Source organism: Poecilia latipinna, unplaced genomic scaffold (genome assembly GCF_001443285.1).
Source record: "Poecilia latipinna isolate Pla-1442-1.1 unplaced genomic scaffold, P_latipinna-1.0 Scaffold526, whole genome shotgun sequence".
NCBI classification, from domain to species: Eukaryota; Metazoa; Chordata; class Actinopteri; order Cyprinodontiformes; family Poeciliidae; genus Poecilia; species Poecilia latipinna.
In genome coordinates this window covers 956-20,933 of record NW_015113142.1, presented here as the reverse complement: position 1 = coordinate 20,933, position 19,978 = coordinate 956, and the positions used below count along the sequence as shown (strand labels likewise).

At 41.2% G+C, this 19,978-nt stretch overlaps 2 protein-coding genes across 7 annotated transcripts; one reads left to right on the top strand and one right to left on the bottom strand.

Moving 5' to 3' along the window:
* Positions 1 to 249: 249 nt before the first annotated feature.
* On the bottom strand, positions 250 to 2,840 carry cox6b2 (cytochrome c oxidase subunit 6B2). Of its 2 annotated transcripts, none has more exons than XM_015040761.1 (4): positions 2,751 to 2,840; positions 2,138 to 2,276; positions 1,171 to 1,271; positions 250 to 828 (listed from the first exon to the last, which is right to left on the bottom strand). In XM_015040761.1, the coding sequence occupies exons 2-4, from the start codon at positions 2,241 to 2,243 to the stop codon at positions 775 to 777; spliced, it is 261 nt and encodes an 86-aa protein (XP_014896247.1). In that variant the 5' UTR covers positions 2,244 to 2,276; positions 2,751 to 2,840; the 3' UTR covers positions 250 to 774. The 2 variants fall into 2 exon arrangements, with proteins under 2 accessions (XP_014896247.1, XP_014896248.1); XM_015040762.1 differs by lacking the exon at positions 2,751 to 2,840 and adding an exon at positions 2,685 to 2,708.
* LOC106952568 (ras-interacting protein 1) lies at positions 2,796 to 19,719 on the top strand. Of its 5 annotated transcripts, none has more exons than XM_015040758.1 (17): positions 2,796 to 2,885; positions 3,742 to 3,835; positions 5,825 to 5,946; positions 6,236 to 6,687; positions 7,165 to 7,425; positions 7,514 to 7,758; positions 8,133 to 8,297; positions 9,710 to 9,914; positions 10,010 to 10,308; positions 12,823 to 12,984; positions 15,033 to 15,073; positions 15,326 to 15,480; positions 15,622 to 15,734; positions 17,059 to 17,353; positions 17,486 to 17,649; positions 18,402 to 18,543; positions 19,257 to 19,719. In XM_015040758.1, the coding sequence occupies exons 3-17, from the start codon at positions 5,825 to 5,827 to the stop codon at positions 19,433 to 19,435; spliced, it is 3,000 nt and encodes a 999-aa protein (XP_014896244.1). In that variant the 5' UTR covers positions 2,796 to 2,885; positions 3,742 to 3,835; the 3' UTR covers positions 19,436 to 19,719. The 5 variants fall into 5 exon arrangements, with proteins under 5 accessions (XP_014896244.1, XP_014896243.1, XP_014896246.1 ...); XM_015040757.1 differs by having other exon boundaries at positions 2,810 to 2,899; XM_015040760.1 differs by lacking the exons at positions 2,796 to 2,885; positions 3,742 to 3,835 and adding an exon at positions 4,897 to 5,166 and having other exon boundaries at positions 7,514 to 7,728.
* The last annotated feature ends 259 nt before the right edge of the window (positions 19,720 to 19,978 follow it).

Here is a 19,978-nt window from a genome sequence, read left to right as displayed (position 1 = left end):
TAATAGCATCTTTAACAGACATGACTCCAAAAATTTTCAACACAGAAATAACCTATTTATTTTTATAATTTTTTTTATTAATAGTTTAGAATTTTACATGGTAAAAGAAAAAGTGTTCAATATGAATGTTTTTTATGGCTTCCAGGTCACCAGAACTGCAACTATGAAGACAAAATCTTTTTTTTTTTTTTTTTTTAGAGTAACCTGGAAGCTACCATGGCCGGAGAAAAATCAGTCAACAGCATCAGCAGGAGTTGAAACATTTATTTTTATTTTACAAATGTTTTAAAACTCAATCTGAATCTGACCAAATTGCACATGTGAACACAATGTCCGAGGTAGTCCTATTAGTGATGGACTGTGAGTTCCCAGATGATTTTATCTGTGGCTGTGTGATGAAATGCTTTGCAATCTGGGTTAAAGTAACAACTACAAAGGGAAAGAAATTTGTAACATTTCCACCAGAACAAAACATATGCTTGGAAATGTTGTTTACTGTGCCTGGCAGAAAGCTACAACTAAATACATTTCTTAAAACTTTGTAACAATGTGATTATTACTCTACACTGAATCTGCAGAATCAATAATGCAATATGAAAGATTATAAAGGGAGGGGAAGAACTAAAGCTTCACATGGTAACAGCTGTGCGTGTTTACAGTTTAAATTAGTCGCACTGATGACAAAAGTGACGGACGTGATGGAGATGTCTTCAGGCACACTACAGAGGTAAGGGTTCGAGTAACAACATCACGACCGGAAAGAAACTTCTGACTTCAGATCTTTCCAGGAAAACTTCCATTTTCTATCTGGTCGTCCCATTTAGCCACCTGGAACAAGATGTTAAAGAGGTGTAGGTGAGAAACAAAAACCAGAAACTCTGCACTGCAGTTGCTATCAAATCAATAGTATGAAATACAAATAAAGCTTCATAGGCATAAAGAAAAAGAAGGAAGTCAACTGCCACCTGATACCCATCACGTTGACTCCTTACTTTAGCTTATAAACTGCCTCAAAACTCATCTTTTCAAACCTGAATATTCTGCGTAATGTTTGATTAGCAGAAGCTGCTGATAGTTTGTTGGTTCACAGTTGCTACAGTGTCCTCAAGTGTTTCGAAAGAGGCTTTGAGTAAAATATATTAATTTATTACTATCATTAAAAATACTCACCCAGCCCATTGGACAGAGGCTCTTATAAACCCTCTGGTACCACTGACAGGGGGCCACATCCTGGCCTTTGGTCGACAGGGCCTTGTTGCATCGGTGAAAATCTGCAGCACAAAATAATGCAGAGGTTGAACCTTTGTTATTTCACAAGAAACTCGCACATCAACGAATGAAAGTATTTGCGGTTATACAACTCACAGTTCGACTGCCGTTAGAACTCGCAACATGCTGACGTTTGTGACAAGTGAAGGACATTTCATAATTTACACTTTACTAAGAGGAGCTGGTACAAAAATGATCAGATCTTATGTTTTTATACTTGCTGTAATATTTAATGTTAGAGAGCACTGACGTCACCTTTGATTATTTCAAAATGACCAAAAATAATGAAAATCTGAAGTACAAATGCTGAAATAATCAAAATTGTGATCTCGGCTGTCAGTGTTATATTGTTGCTACAAATATTTGTGAATATTTCAGAAATTAAAAGACGCAGTAAATGTATTAACACAACATTTTCCTATAATACTCAGTTGTACTTTAGCAACAAACTGCCCAGCACAGTATTACTAGCTTGTTTGTTTATAACAAACAACAACAGGAGTTAAAGTACAACATGTTTCTGATTTTCTTTGGCCTAAAATTAACACATTGAGAATAAATTTAAAGCGAAATCCCTGTGTGGCAAAGCTTTTTTTATTTATTTTTTTTGACAAATCAATCCTATAAAACTGGGATGATGTTGAATGTCTGTTTTTTTAATACATGTTTAAAATGACCATTGCAACAAATTCTATGTCATTTCTAGTTTAAACTGAAACCCCATAAGTAGCAGTGTCAATATCATGGAGTTAATTTGTTAATGACCTTTATAGTACCCTTTTTTTAAACTTCAGCTCATGTTTGACAGGAGTTATGAGGAATATGTGACAGTTTCATGCGTCTCATCGGGATATGGGAATGTCCTCACCCAGGTAGTTCTGGAAGCAGTTGCGGGTCTGGTTTGTGTTGGGGAACCTGGCGTCAAAGGGAGCCGTTCTGTAGTTTTTAATCTTCTCATCCATAGTCTCAGCCATGTTTATCGGCTTTGGTAAGCGGTCAAAGGGATGCTGAAAACAACGGAAAGTTTCGATAAATAACACTTACAGTGCGTGGAAGAATATCATGACGGTCAAATTTATCCTATGGTTAAATTATAAAACATAATATTTCAAGTCGGCTAAGCTAATTTTTAGCTTAGCTAATTTTGTCTTAATCACTCACGCTTTGTTAGCTTACGTATTGAGAGCTGTTGATGCTTTATTAAAAAAGACTCTGCAAACTAGAAGGCTAGCTGATAGTTGGCTGCTTATGCTAAATAGGGTTGGGGTAGTCCGATAGCTTTTCTTGACAAAGTCGTTACGGTCACCCTTTGCTAGCTAAAAGCTAACGGATTGAAGGACTTGAGCTATAGAGCTTCCATTGTTAACACATATTCAAAGAACGGCAGATTATCATCTACGTTTTCGACTACGAACCAATAAGTGCTAGTCGAGAAGATGGTCTAAGGAAACCCTTAATTCTCGTAGTTAATTACAGCTAACCTTGAGATGTTGCTCGTTTTGTCCTCACGGGAAAGAGGTCCGGTTCCGCAAAGGATTGTGGGAGTACAGGGAGGCACGATTGGAGTTTATCATCACGCTGTGCTCAACTGAAGTTAATCGCAGTTGTTAACAGAAGTGGGTAGAAAAATGTAAGTATTACCTCAAGGCATTTTTTTTCCGTCAAGTAAAAGTAAAAACATGCCATCTAAGAAATCACTCAAGTAAGAGAAAAGAGGTATTTGGTTAAAATAAGGGATATGATGCCTTATTAGATTTTCTCTGAAATGTAAACGTACGTGCAAATTCCGGCAATTTAAAGACTAATAAATAGTTTAAAATGAATACATATAAGATCATTACAAAATAGCACATTTTAAGCAGAAATAACACTTTTCACAATCTGTTTTTATTATTATTTAAAGCCTTTGAAACTAATCAATCAGATAATGTATCAGAGCAGGGTAAAGTACTCCCAATGACAATGTATGGTGATTACTGTACCTTAACCTAACCTCCAAATGGCACAATGGTAGCAAAAATGTTGTAAACAAACAGTCTTATTTCATAAAATGACGTTTGACTGCCACTCAGCATCATTACAGTAAAAATTGAATGTAATACTGACCTGGCTTCACATCCCTTCTGCTTAGCACTAGGTATATTAATCTTTTTTTTTTATTAATAGTAATGGGAAATTACTTGCAGTCTAACTAAAGCTTAGTATTGCTGTGCATCAGAATGTTGCTGCATATCATCAAATTGTCACATCTTAAATTTGATAGTGAACATTTCTTTCTGTGCCAATCTTCATTTGCCACCAATCTTCTATGTGCTCATCCTCCTATAACTGATGTGAGAGTACTGGTACGTCACCAAAATTTAGTTAAATTTTACATCCACCTCAGTTTTCGTCGTCTTACTACAAGAAGAGTTTGTATGTATCTAAAATCAATCTTGATCAAGCAACTATTCATGCTTATATTCAATTCAGAATCACCTTCTGATCTACATTGGAGAAACCAGGGAAACCGTCGCAGGCATGGGGAAACACGCAACCTCCAAGCAGAACTTTCTCTCTTTTCTAGGTAAGTAAGTGTCATTCTTATTCCTACATTACATTTATATTAGTTTTACTGCAGACAATTCTGACTAAATGGACATAATTTGGCTACATTCAAATGTCAAATAAATAGGGTTTTGTTGGGACTTCATGTGAAAGACTAAGACAAAGTAGCCCATAAATGTGAAACGGTAAGAAACTGGTACATGGTTGTGCTAAGTAAAAATCAGAAAGAAGCACCACAGGTGTCTTTCTTCTTTCAGGTGAATTGTTGTTGCAGCTGTTCCATATCTTTCCAGTACTTAATGATGGGTGAACAGGGCTCTGCGAGATGTTCAGTACTTAAATCCTTTAACTTCTTCAGCTTTCTTTCTTACCAGTCTGCTGATAAAGAGTACGTATCATTTTTCTTCTACTTCACAAGTATGTAGTTTTTTTAAAATGTAAAATCATAACAAAATATGCCGATGTTTGTGGTTAAAAAAAAAAAAAAAAAAGTTAAAGGGGTGTGAATACTTACACAAGGTACTTGGAATGAGACATTCCACAATTTTCTGTTTTACCAAATATGGTTTAGCATTGTGAACTTGAAAGCACATGAGTTGAAACACAAGGACAGTGGCCTTTCCCTTTCCATCAGCATCTTCCTGTTGAAGACTAGGCCAAAGATCACAGGTGTCTACATCACGCTTCCTGTCACTGCATGTGTTTCCTTCATCCTCTTTCCAACAAAACATCACACAAACTCCATGTCTGTGTGATTTGGCTTGGAATTGGATCGCCTTCCTCATTATAATTCACTTTGCTCTGCTGGATTTACGTTGGACACATATTAGGGATCGATTGAAATATTTCGATTTTTATTAAACATTTGAAAAAGTGGCTGCTTCTATGAGAAACTGACATTTTTATGTGCCTACACGTCCAAATGTGAAACGTTTTAAACTCCAACATGCACATGTAAATCCGCCCTTCCCACTCTTTCTACCAATCTGTCCCTTTCTTTCTCTCTCGGCCAGGATATAGGTGTTGTCCAAAGCAAAGGAAGGAAATTCTGTCACTTGGAACAATAGGCCCGTTACTCTATCTATAGACCCAGAGCGGCTGAGAACCACAGCGAGGGAGGCAGCAGAAATTTTCCACTTAGAAAGAAAAACTTGCGTAAAGTACTTTTTGGGTTATTTTAAATCGAAACACATTCGTACTGTAGTGAGTGCGTCAGGCCGAGGCCTTTCAAAAATGGATCTTTGTGGAGAGGAGAAGGAAACGCGCACCGTTACTGGACTTCTTTGAGCTGCTTATTTATCTTTGGGTGGATAACGACAATCATATCTTATTTCACCAAAGTGAAAGTGGGTAAGTTTATTCATTACGAGACAAATGAACGCTCTTTCATTTTCTCAGCCCACTCTGGCGCACAGTGAGCCATGGTCTCCGCCTGCAGACTGAAAAGAAAAGATTTGAGGTGTGGATTTCTGTGCCAGGATGTGAGGAGTCAGAGATTATTATGGTTTTTCAACAAAGGCTTAATGATTGTCTTCGACCCCGAAATTTGATTGTAGAGAACAAGAAAGCAGGTGTCTTCCGTTTTGCTTTTTCACCTACAATTAGGATTTAATCGCTGAGGTTTCCCAAGAAACGCAGGGGCAGTGACCTTTGGAGTGGGATTTTCCCGGCCTCCGCGACAGCTGGACCTGAGTCCTACAAAACACACTTCCTGTTTGAGAATGGGAAACACACACTCTGTGATTTTCAGGGGCTTTTTTATGGGAGAAGGGGAAGCGGGGATGATTTCTTTTTTAGTTTGTTTGCACCACGTTGACAACCTGCTGCAGGTATCCTGCTTGTATTGTTTTGACGATGACATCATTCCATTGTTATATTGTTTTCTGTCCTGGCATCATTGACACGCATAGATAGTTTGAATGGAGAAAAAGGAATAATAGAAATGTTTATCTGTCTGAATGACATATGCGTCCTGTTTTTTTTTTTTGGGGGGGGTTTGGGGGATCAGATGGAGGGGTCTGGCAGTCCTCGCTTCAGAAAGCTTCACTTCCCAGTCGGATTGTGGATCAACTCGCCCAGGAAACATTTTGCCAAGCTGGGACGTCGTTGGCCCAGCGCCATCTCCGTCAAGTCAGTTTAAACCTTTTTTTTTTTTTTTGCTACCTTCAATTTCCTCATTGTGTGCTTTTTACAGGACATCACAGCCAGTTATCATCGGGGTAGGATCCAGAGCCTGATAAGAATTGTTGAAGGCCCAGCCTCTGTGTTGATGCCATCTTATCTTACTTCCACTGTCATTATATCCTGTCAGCCCTGTTTGCTTCCCCTGTTTTATTTTAGTCCTGGTTGTTTTTCAGTTATAATTCACAGCTGACTCGTCTCTTCCTCCCTCTCCTCCCCCTCGCTCTTTTGTCTCCAGGTCGACTACCAGCTCTGACGCGGCCTCGCTCCACGAGGCCCCCTCTGCTCCGTCCTCTTCCCTTTCCAACTCCACCCCCTCGCTGGCTTCCCCTTCTCCGTCCCCGTCTCCTTCCCCGGCCTTCCTCAGGCCCCGGCCCGCCGGCCCCCAGTCTCGGACAAAGCGTATTTCTCAGCTCTTCCTGCGGGGGCGCTCAAATAGCGACCGGGACCGGGCCGTGGGGGAGAGGGAGAGAGAGCTTTGGGCTACCTCTGTCGCCCCGTCGGCCCACCACTACTTGCCCGTCGCCTCCTCCTCGGCCCCTGGCTTGATCAAGATCTATGGGGATGCTTTTGCCAGTGGAGCCAACTATCGCTCCTTGCTGGCCAACATTCACTCCACATCCAGGCAGCTCATCGCTCAGGTCATCACTCGATACACTGAAAGAGAAAGGGAGGAGACAGAAGATGCAGGTATGGGATCCCTCATGTGTACCTCTGCTGAGATCCCTTCATATCTTATCAAATTGCAACCAGTCGTCAGTTACTTGATGCACAATGTCTTGCAATAGCACTTGGACCCTTTGAATTTTTTTGTTCATTTTATCAGCACAAAATTCAACATATTGAGTTGGAGCTTTATCCGAAAGTCGCTAACTAACCCGTAATTAAAAAGTATCAGGAAAAACAATGCATTTTTTTCAAAACTTTTCACAAATAAAGATCTGCAAAGTTTGGTGAGTATTTGCATTCAGTCCCCCTTTTAGTCTGATACCCCTAAATAAAACAATGCAACAAATATCCCTGACCCTGTGTTGCAGATTTTTTGCCCGGGTTCCTCTTGAAAAATGAGATCTGGATTTTCCAAGTCATTTTAAACAAAACCAGCAGCTCCACAGAAACATGACTGCTCTTTGTTTTGTCTTCTTTCCTCCTTGTACGGTCCTCTAGTTATCCAGAAGCACAGCCCTGAAGACTTCCTGTTGTGTGATGTCATCGGAAAGCCTGTCCAGCAGCCAGATGGCGCCATCAAATGGGAGACAGAGTGCCGGAGAGGTGTTGCCCCATGGGAATGTCCCTTGATGTTGGTGGACATGTGGCGGCCCAAGGATGGATTCGAGCGACGCTTTGAAATTTATAGGAAGGAAGACTATGAAAGAGAGGAAAGAGAAAGGGAGAAGGACCGGGAGAGGGAGGGGGAGAGCCACCAAGGTTCGTCTCTGCATGTACAGTGAGCCGTACCTCTTAATGTAGGACACTGTGGTAAACCTGATAAATGATGCGATTATATTTGGGGTAGCAGGTGTGCGCTGGCGGCGGAGCCGGATGCCGTCTGGCGGTGGGCTGGAGGAGGCTGAGCGAGGTCACCGTGGGAGGAACACCGAGCTCCGCAGGAGCATCAGCGACATGAACCTGAGCTTGCGCCGGCGACAGGGCAACCACGTCAGCAACGAGTCCCGTGGTACAGGGAACCGGCCCAACAACGGTGGAGGAGCGCAGGACAGGAAGAACATTGTGAGCATGATCAACCCGCAGCCTGGAGAGGTAATGAGGACAATGCAGTCGGGACTGAATGTGCTCATTTGGAACTCTTAAGTGCAGTGATTCTGAGATTTACGAAACAACAACATCCAGACCATGGGAAAAACAGGATGAGAGTTTGGATAACAACAACAACAACAACAAACCCCGCTTTCCCCCACAGAACTTAAAAAAAAAAGATGAAAGAAACCTTCAGAAAACTAGTTTAATTCTCCAGAAATGTGTTATTTCTGATATATTGCATTATTTTCAGCCGGTCAGGTGGCTTTCCTCTTTATGATTCTGTTGTGTTGTGATCATTTGAAATTTTCTGTTTTTACAAAATGTTATTTTCATCTCATTTTCAATGTATCTAACCATCATGTCTATGTCCTCAGGTCAGAGCATCGAGAGCCGAGGCGAAGGTCGGATGGACAAATCAGCCAGCAGATGAAGAGAAGCATTACTCCAACTGCGACCTGGAAGTGATGTCACAGAGCCTTATCCTTCCACCCACAGACCGACCATACTTCCTTTTGCTGCAGGGTTATGATCAGAGCAAGGCAAGACATGCCGACAGATGATATCATACGCTGAACAACTCAGAAAGAATTTACAGTTGCATATACCTGCAGCGCCTTGCAAAAGTATTCAGACTTTCTCACATTTCGTCACATTGTTTTACGTGATTGACCAAAACAAACAATGCACAGCTGAGACGTGGGAGGAGAGGGATGCATTATTTCCACAGGTCAGAAATGTGGCATACATTTGTATTTAGCCTCACTGGTTCGACTTTCGCAGCAATTACAGGTACAGACCTTTGGGGGTCTGTCTCCACCAGATCTCCACATCGAAAGACATTTTTGTCCTTCTTTCTCAGCTCAGTTTGGACAGGGGAAACATCTGTGGGCAGCAATTTTCATTGCTTCATGTTCTAGATTGGACTTAAATCTGGTGTTATGCTGTACTTACAGTTCAAACATGATAAGATTATTGCTGAAGAAAGGCATTCACACAGCACAATGCTGCCACCACCATGTTTCACCATTGTCATGGCTGTTTTTTTCCTCCACACAAAGGAGGGATTCCACTTCTATGCCAAAACATTTTTTTAAATTTTGGTCTCATCTGACCAGAGGATCTTTTTTTTTTTTTTTCAACATGCTATGTCCCACATGAGGCTTTTAGCAAACCGAACCCTAACTTAAGCAAATTTCTGTCTGACCTGTGTTACTCCTGCGCGTTCACGATGCTGTTTGTAAACTAATGTTGTCTAAAAACACTTCAGAGGTCTTCAGGTGTGTAAATTCTGAGTGCAGACTGGTCGTATCTGTTTACTAGTTAGGTTTAAGGCAGTTAGTTGCACAACTTTTTTTTTAAGGGACTTTAGGTAAAAGCAGAGTAAATGTATAGAAAAAGCCACATTTTTCAGATTTCTATTGGTTCAAGCTTTTGAAAGCTTTCTAATATTTCTGTTCCCCTTCACATTTTTGTTGGCCTGTGCCATTAGAAGTCTCATAAAATACACTGAAGTTACGGTTATGACATTGCAAAATGTGAAAACAAGTCAGGGCGTGGGCATATTTTTGCAACACATCAAACAGCGAAGTGGTCTGATGTGCACATATGTAAATGAGGGGTAGCAGAGCTGTGCAGAAGGACGTGCATGCACACACCCGGCGCATGACATCATACCTGCATGTCTGTAATCGCCACATACCATCGGGGTTTCCATTCCTTCACAGCCTTCTCCTGTTTAGAATCTGGCACAAAACAGCAAAAGGCCTGCACAATAACCCCCTGTGTGCACTCCACCTCAAACAATGATCTCACACAGGTGTCTATTATAACAACCTGTGACACACTTCACTCTTTATCAGCTGCCTTCTGTGCAACTTAACATCTGATATAAACTACAGCTCTCGGCAGATAACAGACCTCCCTGAGCCTCCGCTGTGTGTGTTTTGTGTAGGATTTTGTTTTGTACATCATGGCGGGATTTACACACGTGTTCGGGAGAAAGCCTACAGTGAAGGAGAGGGAGAAGGACAGAGAGAGAGAGAGGAAAGGGAAGAGACCCCTGAAGGTGGACACGTTCCTTTCTGCTCCTGATATTTTGGCCAGGCACTTGCTGGTCAGGAGAGACGCTGCTGTTCCAGAGACGCCCAAGGGACACGGTACCTAAAAACACATCAGTAATTCAGAATAAAAACCATTATGATCACAGGGTTCACTCAAATCCAATCCACAATATTATTTTCTTCCACCGCAGCTCTAATGCGACCCTTCAGAGGAGGCGCAGTCACCCACAATGGAGTGACCGTGTACAGGGAGACGGTCCTAAAGCCCGGAGACGTGGTCGGTCTGGGGGACCACTTCCTTTTCCTCTACAGAGACCCTCGTGTGACTCCTTCCCCACCGCTCGCATTGACGCTGCCGTGGCAGGCGGACACCTCCACCCCCTGCTGTCCTTCAGGGCTGGTGGACAGACAGGAGGCCCTGAGGCAGTATCTGGGCTCCACTGAGGCACTTCTGAAATTTCACTCTCGTCACGCTGATGTCTTGCTACAGGTGAGATACGCAGACAACGTACTTCACTCTTATTGGCGCCACTGGTAAATACGTGTAAAAAAGATTTTAAATGTGTAATTCACATGACTGAGGTCAAACTTTCTGACACTACGCAGCACATTTATCTCCAAAATCCTTGGATATCCTTAAGATTGTATCGGACGATGAGCAGATTCAAGACGCTGCGTGCCATTTGGAGCAAAGCAATCCCAGAACATAACTTAAGGTTTTCTCACACCTGATAGTCTGGTAGACTCGGTTCAATTGGGGACCAAAGTTGCAGCGTTTGCTGCATTTTCAGCTGGTGCTGTTTGCTTTCACACCGCATTGTGTCAAACAATCTAAACCCTTCGTCAAGCCTGTTTTGCCCCTTCGCCTGTGGTGACGCTGACCCAGAAACCACTGAGAGAAATTACACGAAACCCTCTGGAGAAGACAACAGCACAACTTTCTTCTTCACGAAATGTAAACAAAAATAGAGCGTGGTCAGATTATTGCGGTTGTAGGATTTCTCTTTTGTCTTTTGGTCAAAAGACTGTGAGCCATTTCTCCTACTAGCGCTAGACTCTTACGTTTGTTTTGGTTGTATTTACCCAGATTCCCCTGCGCTATAGTTCGCGTCCTGCCTTTAGAGTGGTCTCCCGTCCGCCATGTGCATTCAAGCCGTTCTAGAGTTCACCTCAACTGAACTGAGACCTGTAGGTTTTCAGATGGGCTAGGCTTCTTTTCTTGTTCTGTATCAATCAGTTTGGTTGCACATTCACACCTCATCCCAACCAAACTGTCTAGGCAATAAAAGTCTAGGATATCAAAGTTTTATTAAAGACTAACCAGAGCTGGTTTGCATTCGCCCATACTGAGTCTACTCAGTAGGGACAGGGTCCTCTTTTTGGTTTGCTTCGTTCTTGTGTCTATGGACATAGAGCTTAAGTGCCTTGTCAGAAAACTTCAGTTTTGTCTCATCTGTCCACAGGACAGTATCACAGAATCTGTGTGGCTTGTCGATATGCAGTGTGGCAGATTCAGTCTCGCTTATTTATGGTTTGCTTTCTTGGTTGTCTCCCACCTCGACTAAATCAGTAACTGAAGAAGCGATCTAACACTGATGAACCATGACCTTGGAGCTCATCTTTGATTTCTTTGGAGGTTGTTCTGATTTTAAACAGATAATTCTGAGTATAATTCTGAAACTGGTTACTGAAATAATCAGTTTCAAGTTATTTCAATAAACGTTGTAGGGTTATAAGTTACTAAAACACGGGTTAAAAACTGTTTTCTCCACTTGTGTATTGCAGAAGATTTTACATTGAACAATTTTTGAGAAATCTTATCTTTACATTGAGTATTTTTATAAAGTGGAAGGGAAATTCTGATTTGAGATATAGTTTGTTTTCTGCAAAACCAGTGGTTATTATTATTCATTTCCAGTTATTTTTTAAAATAATTGGAACTTGCATTTCTTTTTTCTTTCAGAATTTTTGAAAATGTACATATGCCATGAAAGAGAGGCACATTTCCTTCAGCCACTCATCAAAATAGAAAATCAAAGGAACATAATGTTTGAGGTCCTGTCCACTCCAACATATATAGTTTGCAAAAATGAAATTTTGTCAATCTCATCATATATGTAAATTGAATTTTTGATGGAAAAAAACCCAGTTATTTTTAAAGTTAGATGCATGCATGTAGTGAATATCCATAAGTTATTAAAAACAATAATGTAGAGGCCAACTTTGCACATATGCCTCCTACTTTCAACCAAAAACACAATGGAGCCATTTTCTGGTATATTTCATATATGTCTCAGTTTATCCTCGCTCAAAAATTGTAATCTGCAGAAACAACTACAATTCTGCTTTGGAGAAATCTTTGAAATCTGTAACCCAGCTCTGCTTTAGCTATTCTCACAGTCTTCTCCCTTTACATTTTGATGCAACTAATGTCCATATTGTTCCCACCTACTGTCTGGCACTAATTACTATACTAATTGTAGCATTTTCCATTTGAATTTCAAAGAAAACAGTTTTTTACTTTTTCAAAGACAGAGGGGGGAAAAAAAAAAACATTCTTCATCTATTGTGCATACTCAGGCTATCTCCTGCAGGCATTGGGCGAGAGAAGGGGTGGAAGAAAAAACAATTAAAAATATCTAAAGCAGTCAGTAGCTATAATGTCGACACAGGCTTCAAGTAAAGACGACGTTGGGAATTGGCTACGTGTCCTAACATGCCCATTTTTACAGGCGGTGGTTAAAGTTTCAAACAAACAGAGCTGTAATAAACAAGATGTATGTTTATCTTACCACCAAACAATATGAAGTGGATGCTAAGGAGGGTGAAACAACCCTGTAGGTCATTGGTTGGGTATGTTGGGGCCTCCAAGTCTTTATAACAGCCTTATATCTTTGGCTGATGTCTAGATCTTTACAAGGCTTTCTAATCATTTTGGAGCGAGTTGTAAACTCTGGAAGCATAAAATTTATGTTGTTTTTTTTTCCTTCTTCTTTTTTTTCAGGAGATAATTTCCAAAAACTCCTCTCCAGACTCCGGTGGTGGACCTTTAGCTCCTGCCTATCTGCTGTCCATCATGATAGATCACGCCTCCAAACATCTGGACCCCGCTCTGACACCGCAGATACTGCTCAAATCAGCCAACCTAATTAAAGAAATTGTGTGGGTAAGTAAGAAGGAACAAAAACAACAGACTTTTGTGTAAACCAAGCATTGGAGTTGAAAACCCAGCTGTGTAATTTCATCAAGCTACTATTTAATTCTAAGAACTATAGTGGAATGCAAAAGTATTGGCTCCCTTGAAGCCTTTTCTCATTATGTCACATCAAATCTACAAACCTAAGCGTGCTTCAGTGGCCAACACAAAAAACTTCCATAACTGTGAAGTGGAAGTAAGACATTTCCAAATACTTTTTTAAACCTAAATCTGAAAAATGCTGCGTCTATTTGTATTCTGCTGCCTTTATTCTGATACCTCTGAAAAAAAAAAAGCTTTAAAAATCACATAGCAAGTAAATTTATTACACCAATGTGTAATTTTATCTTATTTGTGTTTCTAAAAATATTAAAATTAGGCTTATTTAATAAAACAGTATGTCAAGATTTGAAGCACATTGCATGGCAATATTACAAATTTTCCAAAAAATAGATATCCATCTAACAAACCGACCAGAAGGACGAATTAATTAGAGAAGCAGCCAAGAGGCCCATGGAGGCTCTGGAGGAGCTGCAGAGATCCACAGCTCATGTGGAGGAATTCATTGACAGGAGACCTAGTAGTAATTTACACAAAAAAAAATCTGGTCAAAACAAAGTAATTTTGTTAAAGAAAACCAAAAAATAATAATAATCCTTGTAGAGATGTAGGGGATACAGCGAACACACAGAAGATCAATATAACTCAGTATTTAAATGACTATATATAGCTCTGGAAGAAATGAAGAGACCACTTCGCTGAACCTCATTAAAAACATCCTGATTATTGATTTCTGAACTCTTCCTGAGTTAAAACATTAGTGTTGTTCCTAAATATCAACTTGTTTACTTTGCATTATTTGAGGTCTGAAAGCACTGCATCTTTTTCCTTAGTTTGACCATTTCTCACTTTCTGCAAATAAATACTAAATTTTTGCTTGGAATTTCAGAGTCATGTTGTCAGTAGTTCATAGAATAAAAGAACAATGTTCATTTTACTCAAACACATACCTATAAAACATACAATCAGAGAAACTGATCATCTTAAGTGGTCTCTTAATTTTTTCGGGAGCTGTTTGTAGAAAAACTAACAATCATCATGCCCCTGTTCACATCATTCATATGGTGACTCATGGTGGTGGCAGCATCCTGCTGTGGGGGTGTTCTGCAGAAAACCACTTAGAGATTGCAAAAGAGTTGAGGCGGGGGTAGTCCTTCACATTCCAGCATGACAATGACCCTGGACATAAACTCATAAAAATGAATTTGAAAAATAAAGGGCAAAAATCTTAGTCTTTAGATGTGTAATATTTTTATTTTAAATGTTTAAGCAGCAGCCTGAGTTTTTTGTCTCGTTGTTCAATAACGTGCTACATTGTGATTCTGAATGAGACACTGGGGGTGTTGAGCTCCAAACCTTCCTGCTTCTGCAAATGTGCTACATTTAGTTGGCCAATCGCAACAAATCTCGAAAGAAATTGAAGTTTACAATCTGGGAAAACCTGAAAAAGTTCAGTCAGCTGTGAATACTGGGCTGTAAGACGCTGTTTTCACGTTCAACTGCATAATGTAGTTTAATTTTTGAAAGGAAATGAGTTGACTGCCAACCATAGAGGAATATACCTGCTTTGTAATTTGAAACGAAAAAAACAAAAACAAAACAAAAGATCAAGTAAGTTCGTAATACCCCCAATGTTTAGGAGTGTCTCCGTTTGGAACAAATTAACTTTTTGAGGATAGCGTTTCATGACACCATGACCCAGACAGCACTCAAACAAAGTTGGCAGGAAAAACATCAGGTAAGACGAGTGAGACAACCACATTCAGTCAGACAGAGAAACCAGCAGACAGACAAATGCCCTCCGTTGTGGCCTGCTGGGTAGCGAGGATGAGCTGATGTCACTTCCCCTGCTGCTGGAAAATGTGCCGTAATTGTCCTGGCTGCAGGGCTAGACTCTGCAACCCCCCCCTAACCCCCTTCCACCACACACTAAGACGCCTCTTCAACTCTCTCTGCAGGATAACATTAAGGAATTCGGGGACAAGCATCCCACGCAAAAGTAAGAACATTTTTGCCCTACGTAATGTTTCCTCTGTTTAGAGATCTCCTGCTTTTGTTTTCATAATACATGATTGTGTTGGTGCTGTTATGTCTTTGGGACATTTTTCTAACATGATGAAGGCCTTTTAAAACACATCAGTCGGACAGTTTCTCAAATATAGCCGGGTAAAAATAACTCTGTCTATTTTTAGTGAGCTCGGAGAATGTACACAATAACATAACTTTGGAGTTACCTAAATGTCTTGTGCAGTTCGCCAGACCAGGAAGGGGAGATAAACACTCCAAATGTCCAGCAGCTGTCTTCTGATCTGCGACCCCTCATGTTCTGGATGTCAAATGCCACAGAGCTCCTGAACTTCTTCCAGGTCAAAGTCGAAACAATGGAGAAAGAGTGGGAATTTGAAGGTACAAACAATTAGAAAAACGTGGAAATTACTTATACTGAGGGGTGGGGGGGTTTACAGTTCAAATTAGCAAAAGAGCCAGCACAGAAATGAAAGCTGCTGCTCGGCCTCTAATTGTTCTTGCTGATTGTTTCTTGGAAAGCCCCCGGGGATCCGGTTTTGACAGCCGACATGGACACCTGTTCAGAGGCTCTTGCGCAGCTGGACGATGTCATAATGCACACCTTCCAGCAGTGTGTGTATCATCTCACCAAGGTAAATCAAAATACAACAATAAAGCTGGCCTCATTCTTTTACATCTAAACTCAGCAAGTAAACAGCGAAGTGGCTTGACAAAGACGTAGCGGATGTCTCGTTTATGGCAGCTTCAGGGCAGCCAGTTCTTGTCCTTATTTGGTCCAGAAGATAAAAAAAAAAAAATAAATGTTCAAATGTTCTCTCCAAAGTTAGCCACATATGTTGAAAGTCAAGCCTGCTAGCCTTTTTTGATCAACGCTAAGAGCGTCTGACGACATTAGACATCAGCAGACGTCTTCATGTGTTGAATTTTCTACTTTTCAAATGCGTGTTTTCTTTTGGTGGAAGGCAAAATTATATTTTACAATCTTTTCTGCAAGATTTTACTGGCCAGAATGAGTCAGCTGTAAAGTATCCCAAAACTGTTGTCCAACGCCCTATTAGGAATTTCCTGCCATCATCCCAGTTTTTCATGTCCATTGTGAGCCGAGGGGTTGAAATGAATCAGAATCTATCAGTCCAGAGAAGGTAACAAAAAAAAAAAAACCTTCTCACTTTTTAAACCATCGCTCAACGAAGGCGCGTCACCAGACCAACAAGTAACTAGGGGACAATGAGGATTTTTTTTACATGTTTCCGAAATCATTGAAAAGACTGCAACACTGAAATCCCTCTCTGTCTACAACAGAATAAACAAACAGTTAAAACAGGCGTGCAATGAAAACAAATGACATATTTGAGGCTTTTTACATCCAACTTACATGAGACTGGTGTTACAAAGGCTCATTTATCTAAATTAAACAAGTTCTTTGGGCTCAAGGTAAAATCATCACCCCAACTTATGTCGCTTTTTGGAGCAGTGCGATGCCGAGTCGTCCCTGCTTCACGTTCCACAGAAAAATTCACGAATAAGTATTCAGTGAATGCTGAACCACAAACAGGCGGGGTCCGCTCTGCATCCTTTGTAGTTGAGTACTTATCTATAATTTAATTTTCTTGTTTATTATTTTTGAAGGACTTTTTTTTTTTTTTTTTACTACATCCAATTTCTGTTCACTGTGGTTCTGATCCCTTTTTGGTCAGACGGCCAACTAAATTAAATGTTAGTGGTCTCCAACTGGTAGGCGTCGTTCATTGGAGTCACAGACAGATTTCCTTGCAGCAGACTGCGATCAGATTGCAGAATATTACTTTAGATCATCGATTGGCAGAGAGGAAACAATCTGACAACTGTGCAAAACAATGCATATATAGAACTGATGGAAAGCCAAAATACGTCAGTACAATTTTTTATTTTTTTTTTTTTAATTTCACCTCTCTTTTGTGTCGCCTGTCCACGAAGACCCTGTACTCGCTCCTGCCAGCCCTCCTGGACACCAACCCATTTTCCAGTGATGAGAAGGAGAAGGAGAAGGACGGCACTCGGGGCGCAGAGGGAGATGAGAATAAAGGAGAGGGGGGAGCTGAGGACGACGTGTCCGTCTTGCCTCCGAAGGTCGCCGGACTGGTGGAAGTGTATCGCTGCTCCTTGATGCTGTCCCGAGAAGCGTGTCTGTCTCCGCCGCTCACCTCCCAAACGTTTGGTTACCTCTTCTTCTTCACCAACACTTCCTTGCTGAATACTTTGCTGGAGAGAGGTAAGAGACAGCACTGGGTCGGCTGTTTTTTGGGGATTTGTCGTGGGGAATGAAAGTTACAAATACAATATTTTTTGTGGGGGGTTTTTTCCCCCCTCTTCTGCATCCTCTCTTTTTTCTTTTTTTTTCTAGATGGGTTGTTTTCATGGTCCAGAGCGGTCCAGATCCGGACAAATCTGGACTTGGTTCTAGATTGGCTGCAGGGCGCGGGGTTAGGAGACATAGCCTCGGAGTTTATGAAGAAACTCTCAGTTACGGTCAACTTTCTATGTATTCCCAAAACACGACTGATCCAGGTAAATTGATCTTCCTATCGCCACTTAAGCCGAAGTCCATAAAATTCCTGCTTCTTCATCAGCTCCCTTGTTCATCCTGAGCTCGGTTTTAAACGACTAAACAAGTTCACCTTCATACTAATACTGAACAGGATAAGGCCTTCAGGTCAGTGACTTCATGGCATTACGGCATTCAGAAGAACAGCTGCACAAAACTACGTCTGAGACTGTTGTTCCTGGTAGATTACAGCGAACAGCCCAGTGAAGCTCATTCACTCATTACCTCACTCATTACTTTCCCTACCTTTACAGTAAGTGTGAAGGTAGCCAGCTGAAAGCATCTCGCCTTCTGTAAAGAAAACAAAACCGAAGGTCTTTCTGCTTAAAATTGGTTTCTTGTCCCTTTTTTAAATCAAGTTAACCATCTCCTGCTTTTTTGCTTGAAACGCTTGGGGGGGGAAAAAAAAAAATGTAATTTTTTTCATTTTGTTTAGTCTGTTTTGCATGCAAGGGTTTAGTTTACACATTGACAAGCCAAAAGCTCACAACACAGATTTATATTCACTCCCTCTGCTCTGTTTGTAGTCCAGGTAGTTTCTCCTGTTACTCAAAATGAGACATGTTTGTATCGGCCCCAGCGAGTGTCTGGTTTGGCACAAGTGCTGCACCGCTCGTAGCACTGCAGCATGCACGCGTCTCCCCGTAGAGCTCAAAATAAAAATACGACCCTTTAATTAAGTGTAACACTGGCTCTTTAACGTCTCATCCTCCAGTCGTCTTGGACCAGTCTGAAAGAGGAGCATGAACTGCTAAGTCATGCCCAGCTGCACCACCTGCTCACCCATTACAAGCTGGGACCGACCCGAGCTCCGCCAGCATCCTGGGCTCCCCCGCCCGGCGCAGACCTGAACGGAGGTACTGCTTAATAGATAAAAACATTAAAGGTTTATTCTGACAGGGACTTGCAAAAATATTCACATCCTTACATTTTTTGTCACATAACACATTGATCAGTTTTCAAGTTTTCAGATTCCCAATTAGACTAAGGTCTGGACTGCAACCGGGTCATTTTAAGATATGAACATGCCTTCCAACGTGGTTCTGGATTTTTATCTTACGGGTCATTGTCCACCTTCCAAGGTGGAGCATTACACCGGTTTCTATTTTTCCCCCCTCTAAGTGGTTTTCTTCCATCATGTATTTACCTACATCCATCATTTTATATATAGAGTTTCCAAAAATCAGTCTCCACAGCATGAAGCTGCCACCACCATGTTTCGTGGTTCAGGGTGATGTGCGTTGTCAGATTTCCAAATGACATAAAGTTTTATCGTTACGTCATTAGCAGCTGCCTTAACTTTTGTTGGATTCCCTTCATTGCTTTCGTCCAACTCCAAACAGGACTTCATTTATTTTACAATCCCTCTTTTCTTAATTTTTGAAAAGCATCGTATTTCTTTTACTTCACAATTATCTGTTACTTTATTTTTTTTTTAAAAAGCTATAGAAACACCAAGTTGTGTGGTTGTGGCGTGACAAAATAGGATACAAATGTTTGCTGGGTGCTTGTGAACACACTGCCGCAACTCAATTATTCCTAATACCTTTTATTTCTTTTTTTTTTTTAGACATATTTGAGAGCTTTCTAGACCACCCTCCTCTCATCCTGCCGAACGAGACGCCTCGCCTCGACCTCTCCCAGCCAATCCCAAGCCCCGAGCTCCAGAAGGAAGTCACGCGTCTCCGCACCTTCCTGTGGGGACTCGATCAGGACGAGCTCCCCGCAAATCAGAGGACGCGGCTTTGAAAGAGCGCATATCAGCAGAATGAAAGAAACCGGAAATGATTTCTGCATTTAATTGCCTAGCAGTCGTTCTTCGTCCGATCCTAATTTCATTTCAGTTATTCCCTTTCTAATATTTTTGAACAAATCAGTTATCCTGTCTTTGTTTAGTCTTTGTGGAATTAGTTTTAAAGCAGGGAGAGGACATCCAAAAATTGTTGGGCTTCACTTCGCTCTTTTTCTTGGCTTCTCTGCGTATTTTCAAATGACTTGTTTTTAATAAAATGCTGAATTCTGGTCTAAGAGGCTTACAGTTTCCGTTTGGTCTTTGTTCCCCACAGCCGGGCCCCTGGGGCTTGGCATGCTCCTCGGCTCCCACACCATAAAAAGAAGCCTAAACATTCCACAAGGTGGCGATGCAGGACTCACTCCCCTTTGACGTTAAATGATGAGTGTGTGGAACTGCCTGACTAAGGAGCTGACACAAGTACATTATCATCCGCTCCAGAGTAACCGTCTCATTTTCTGTAATAAAGGTAGCAATTTGCGCTGGGTCGTGACTCAGGC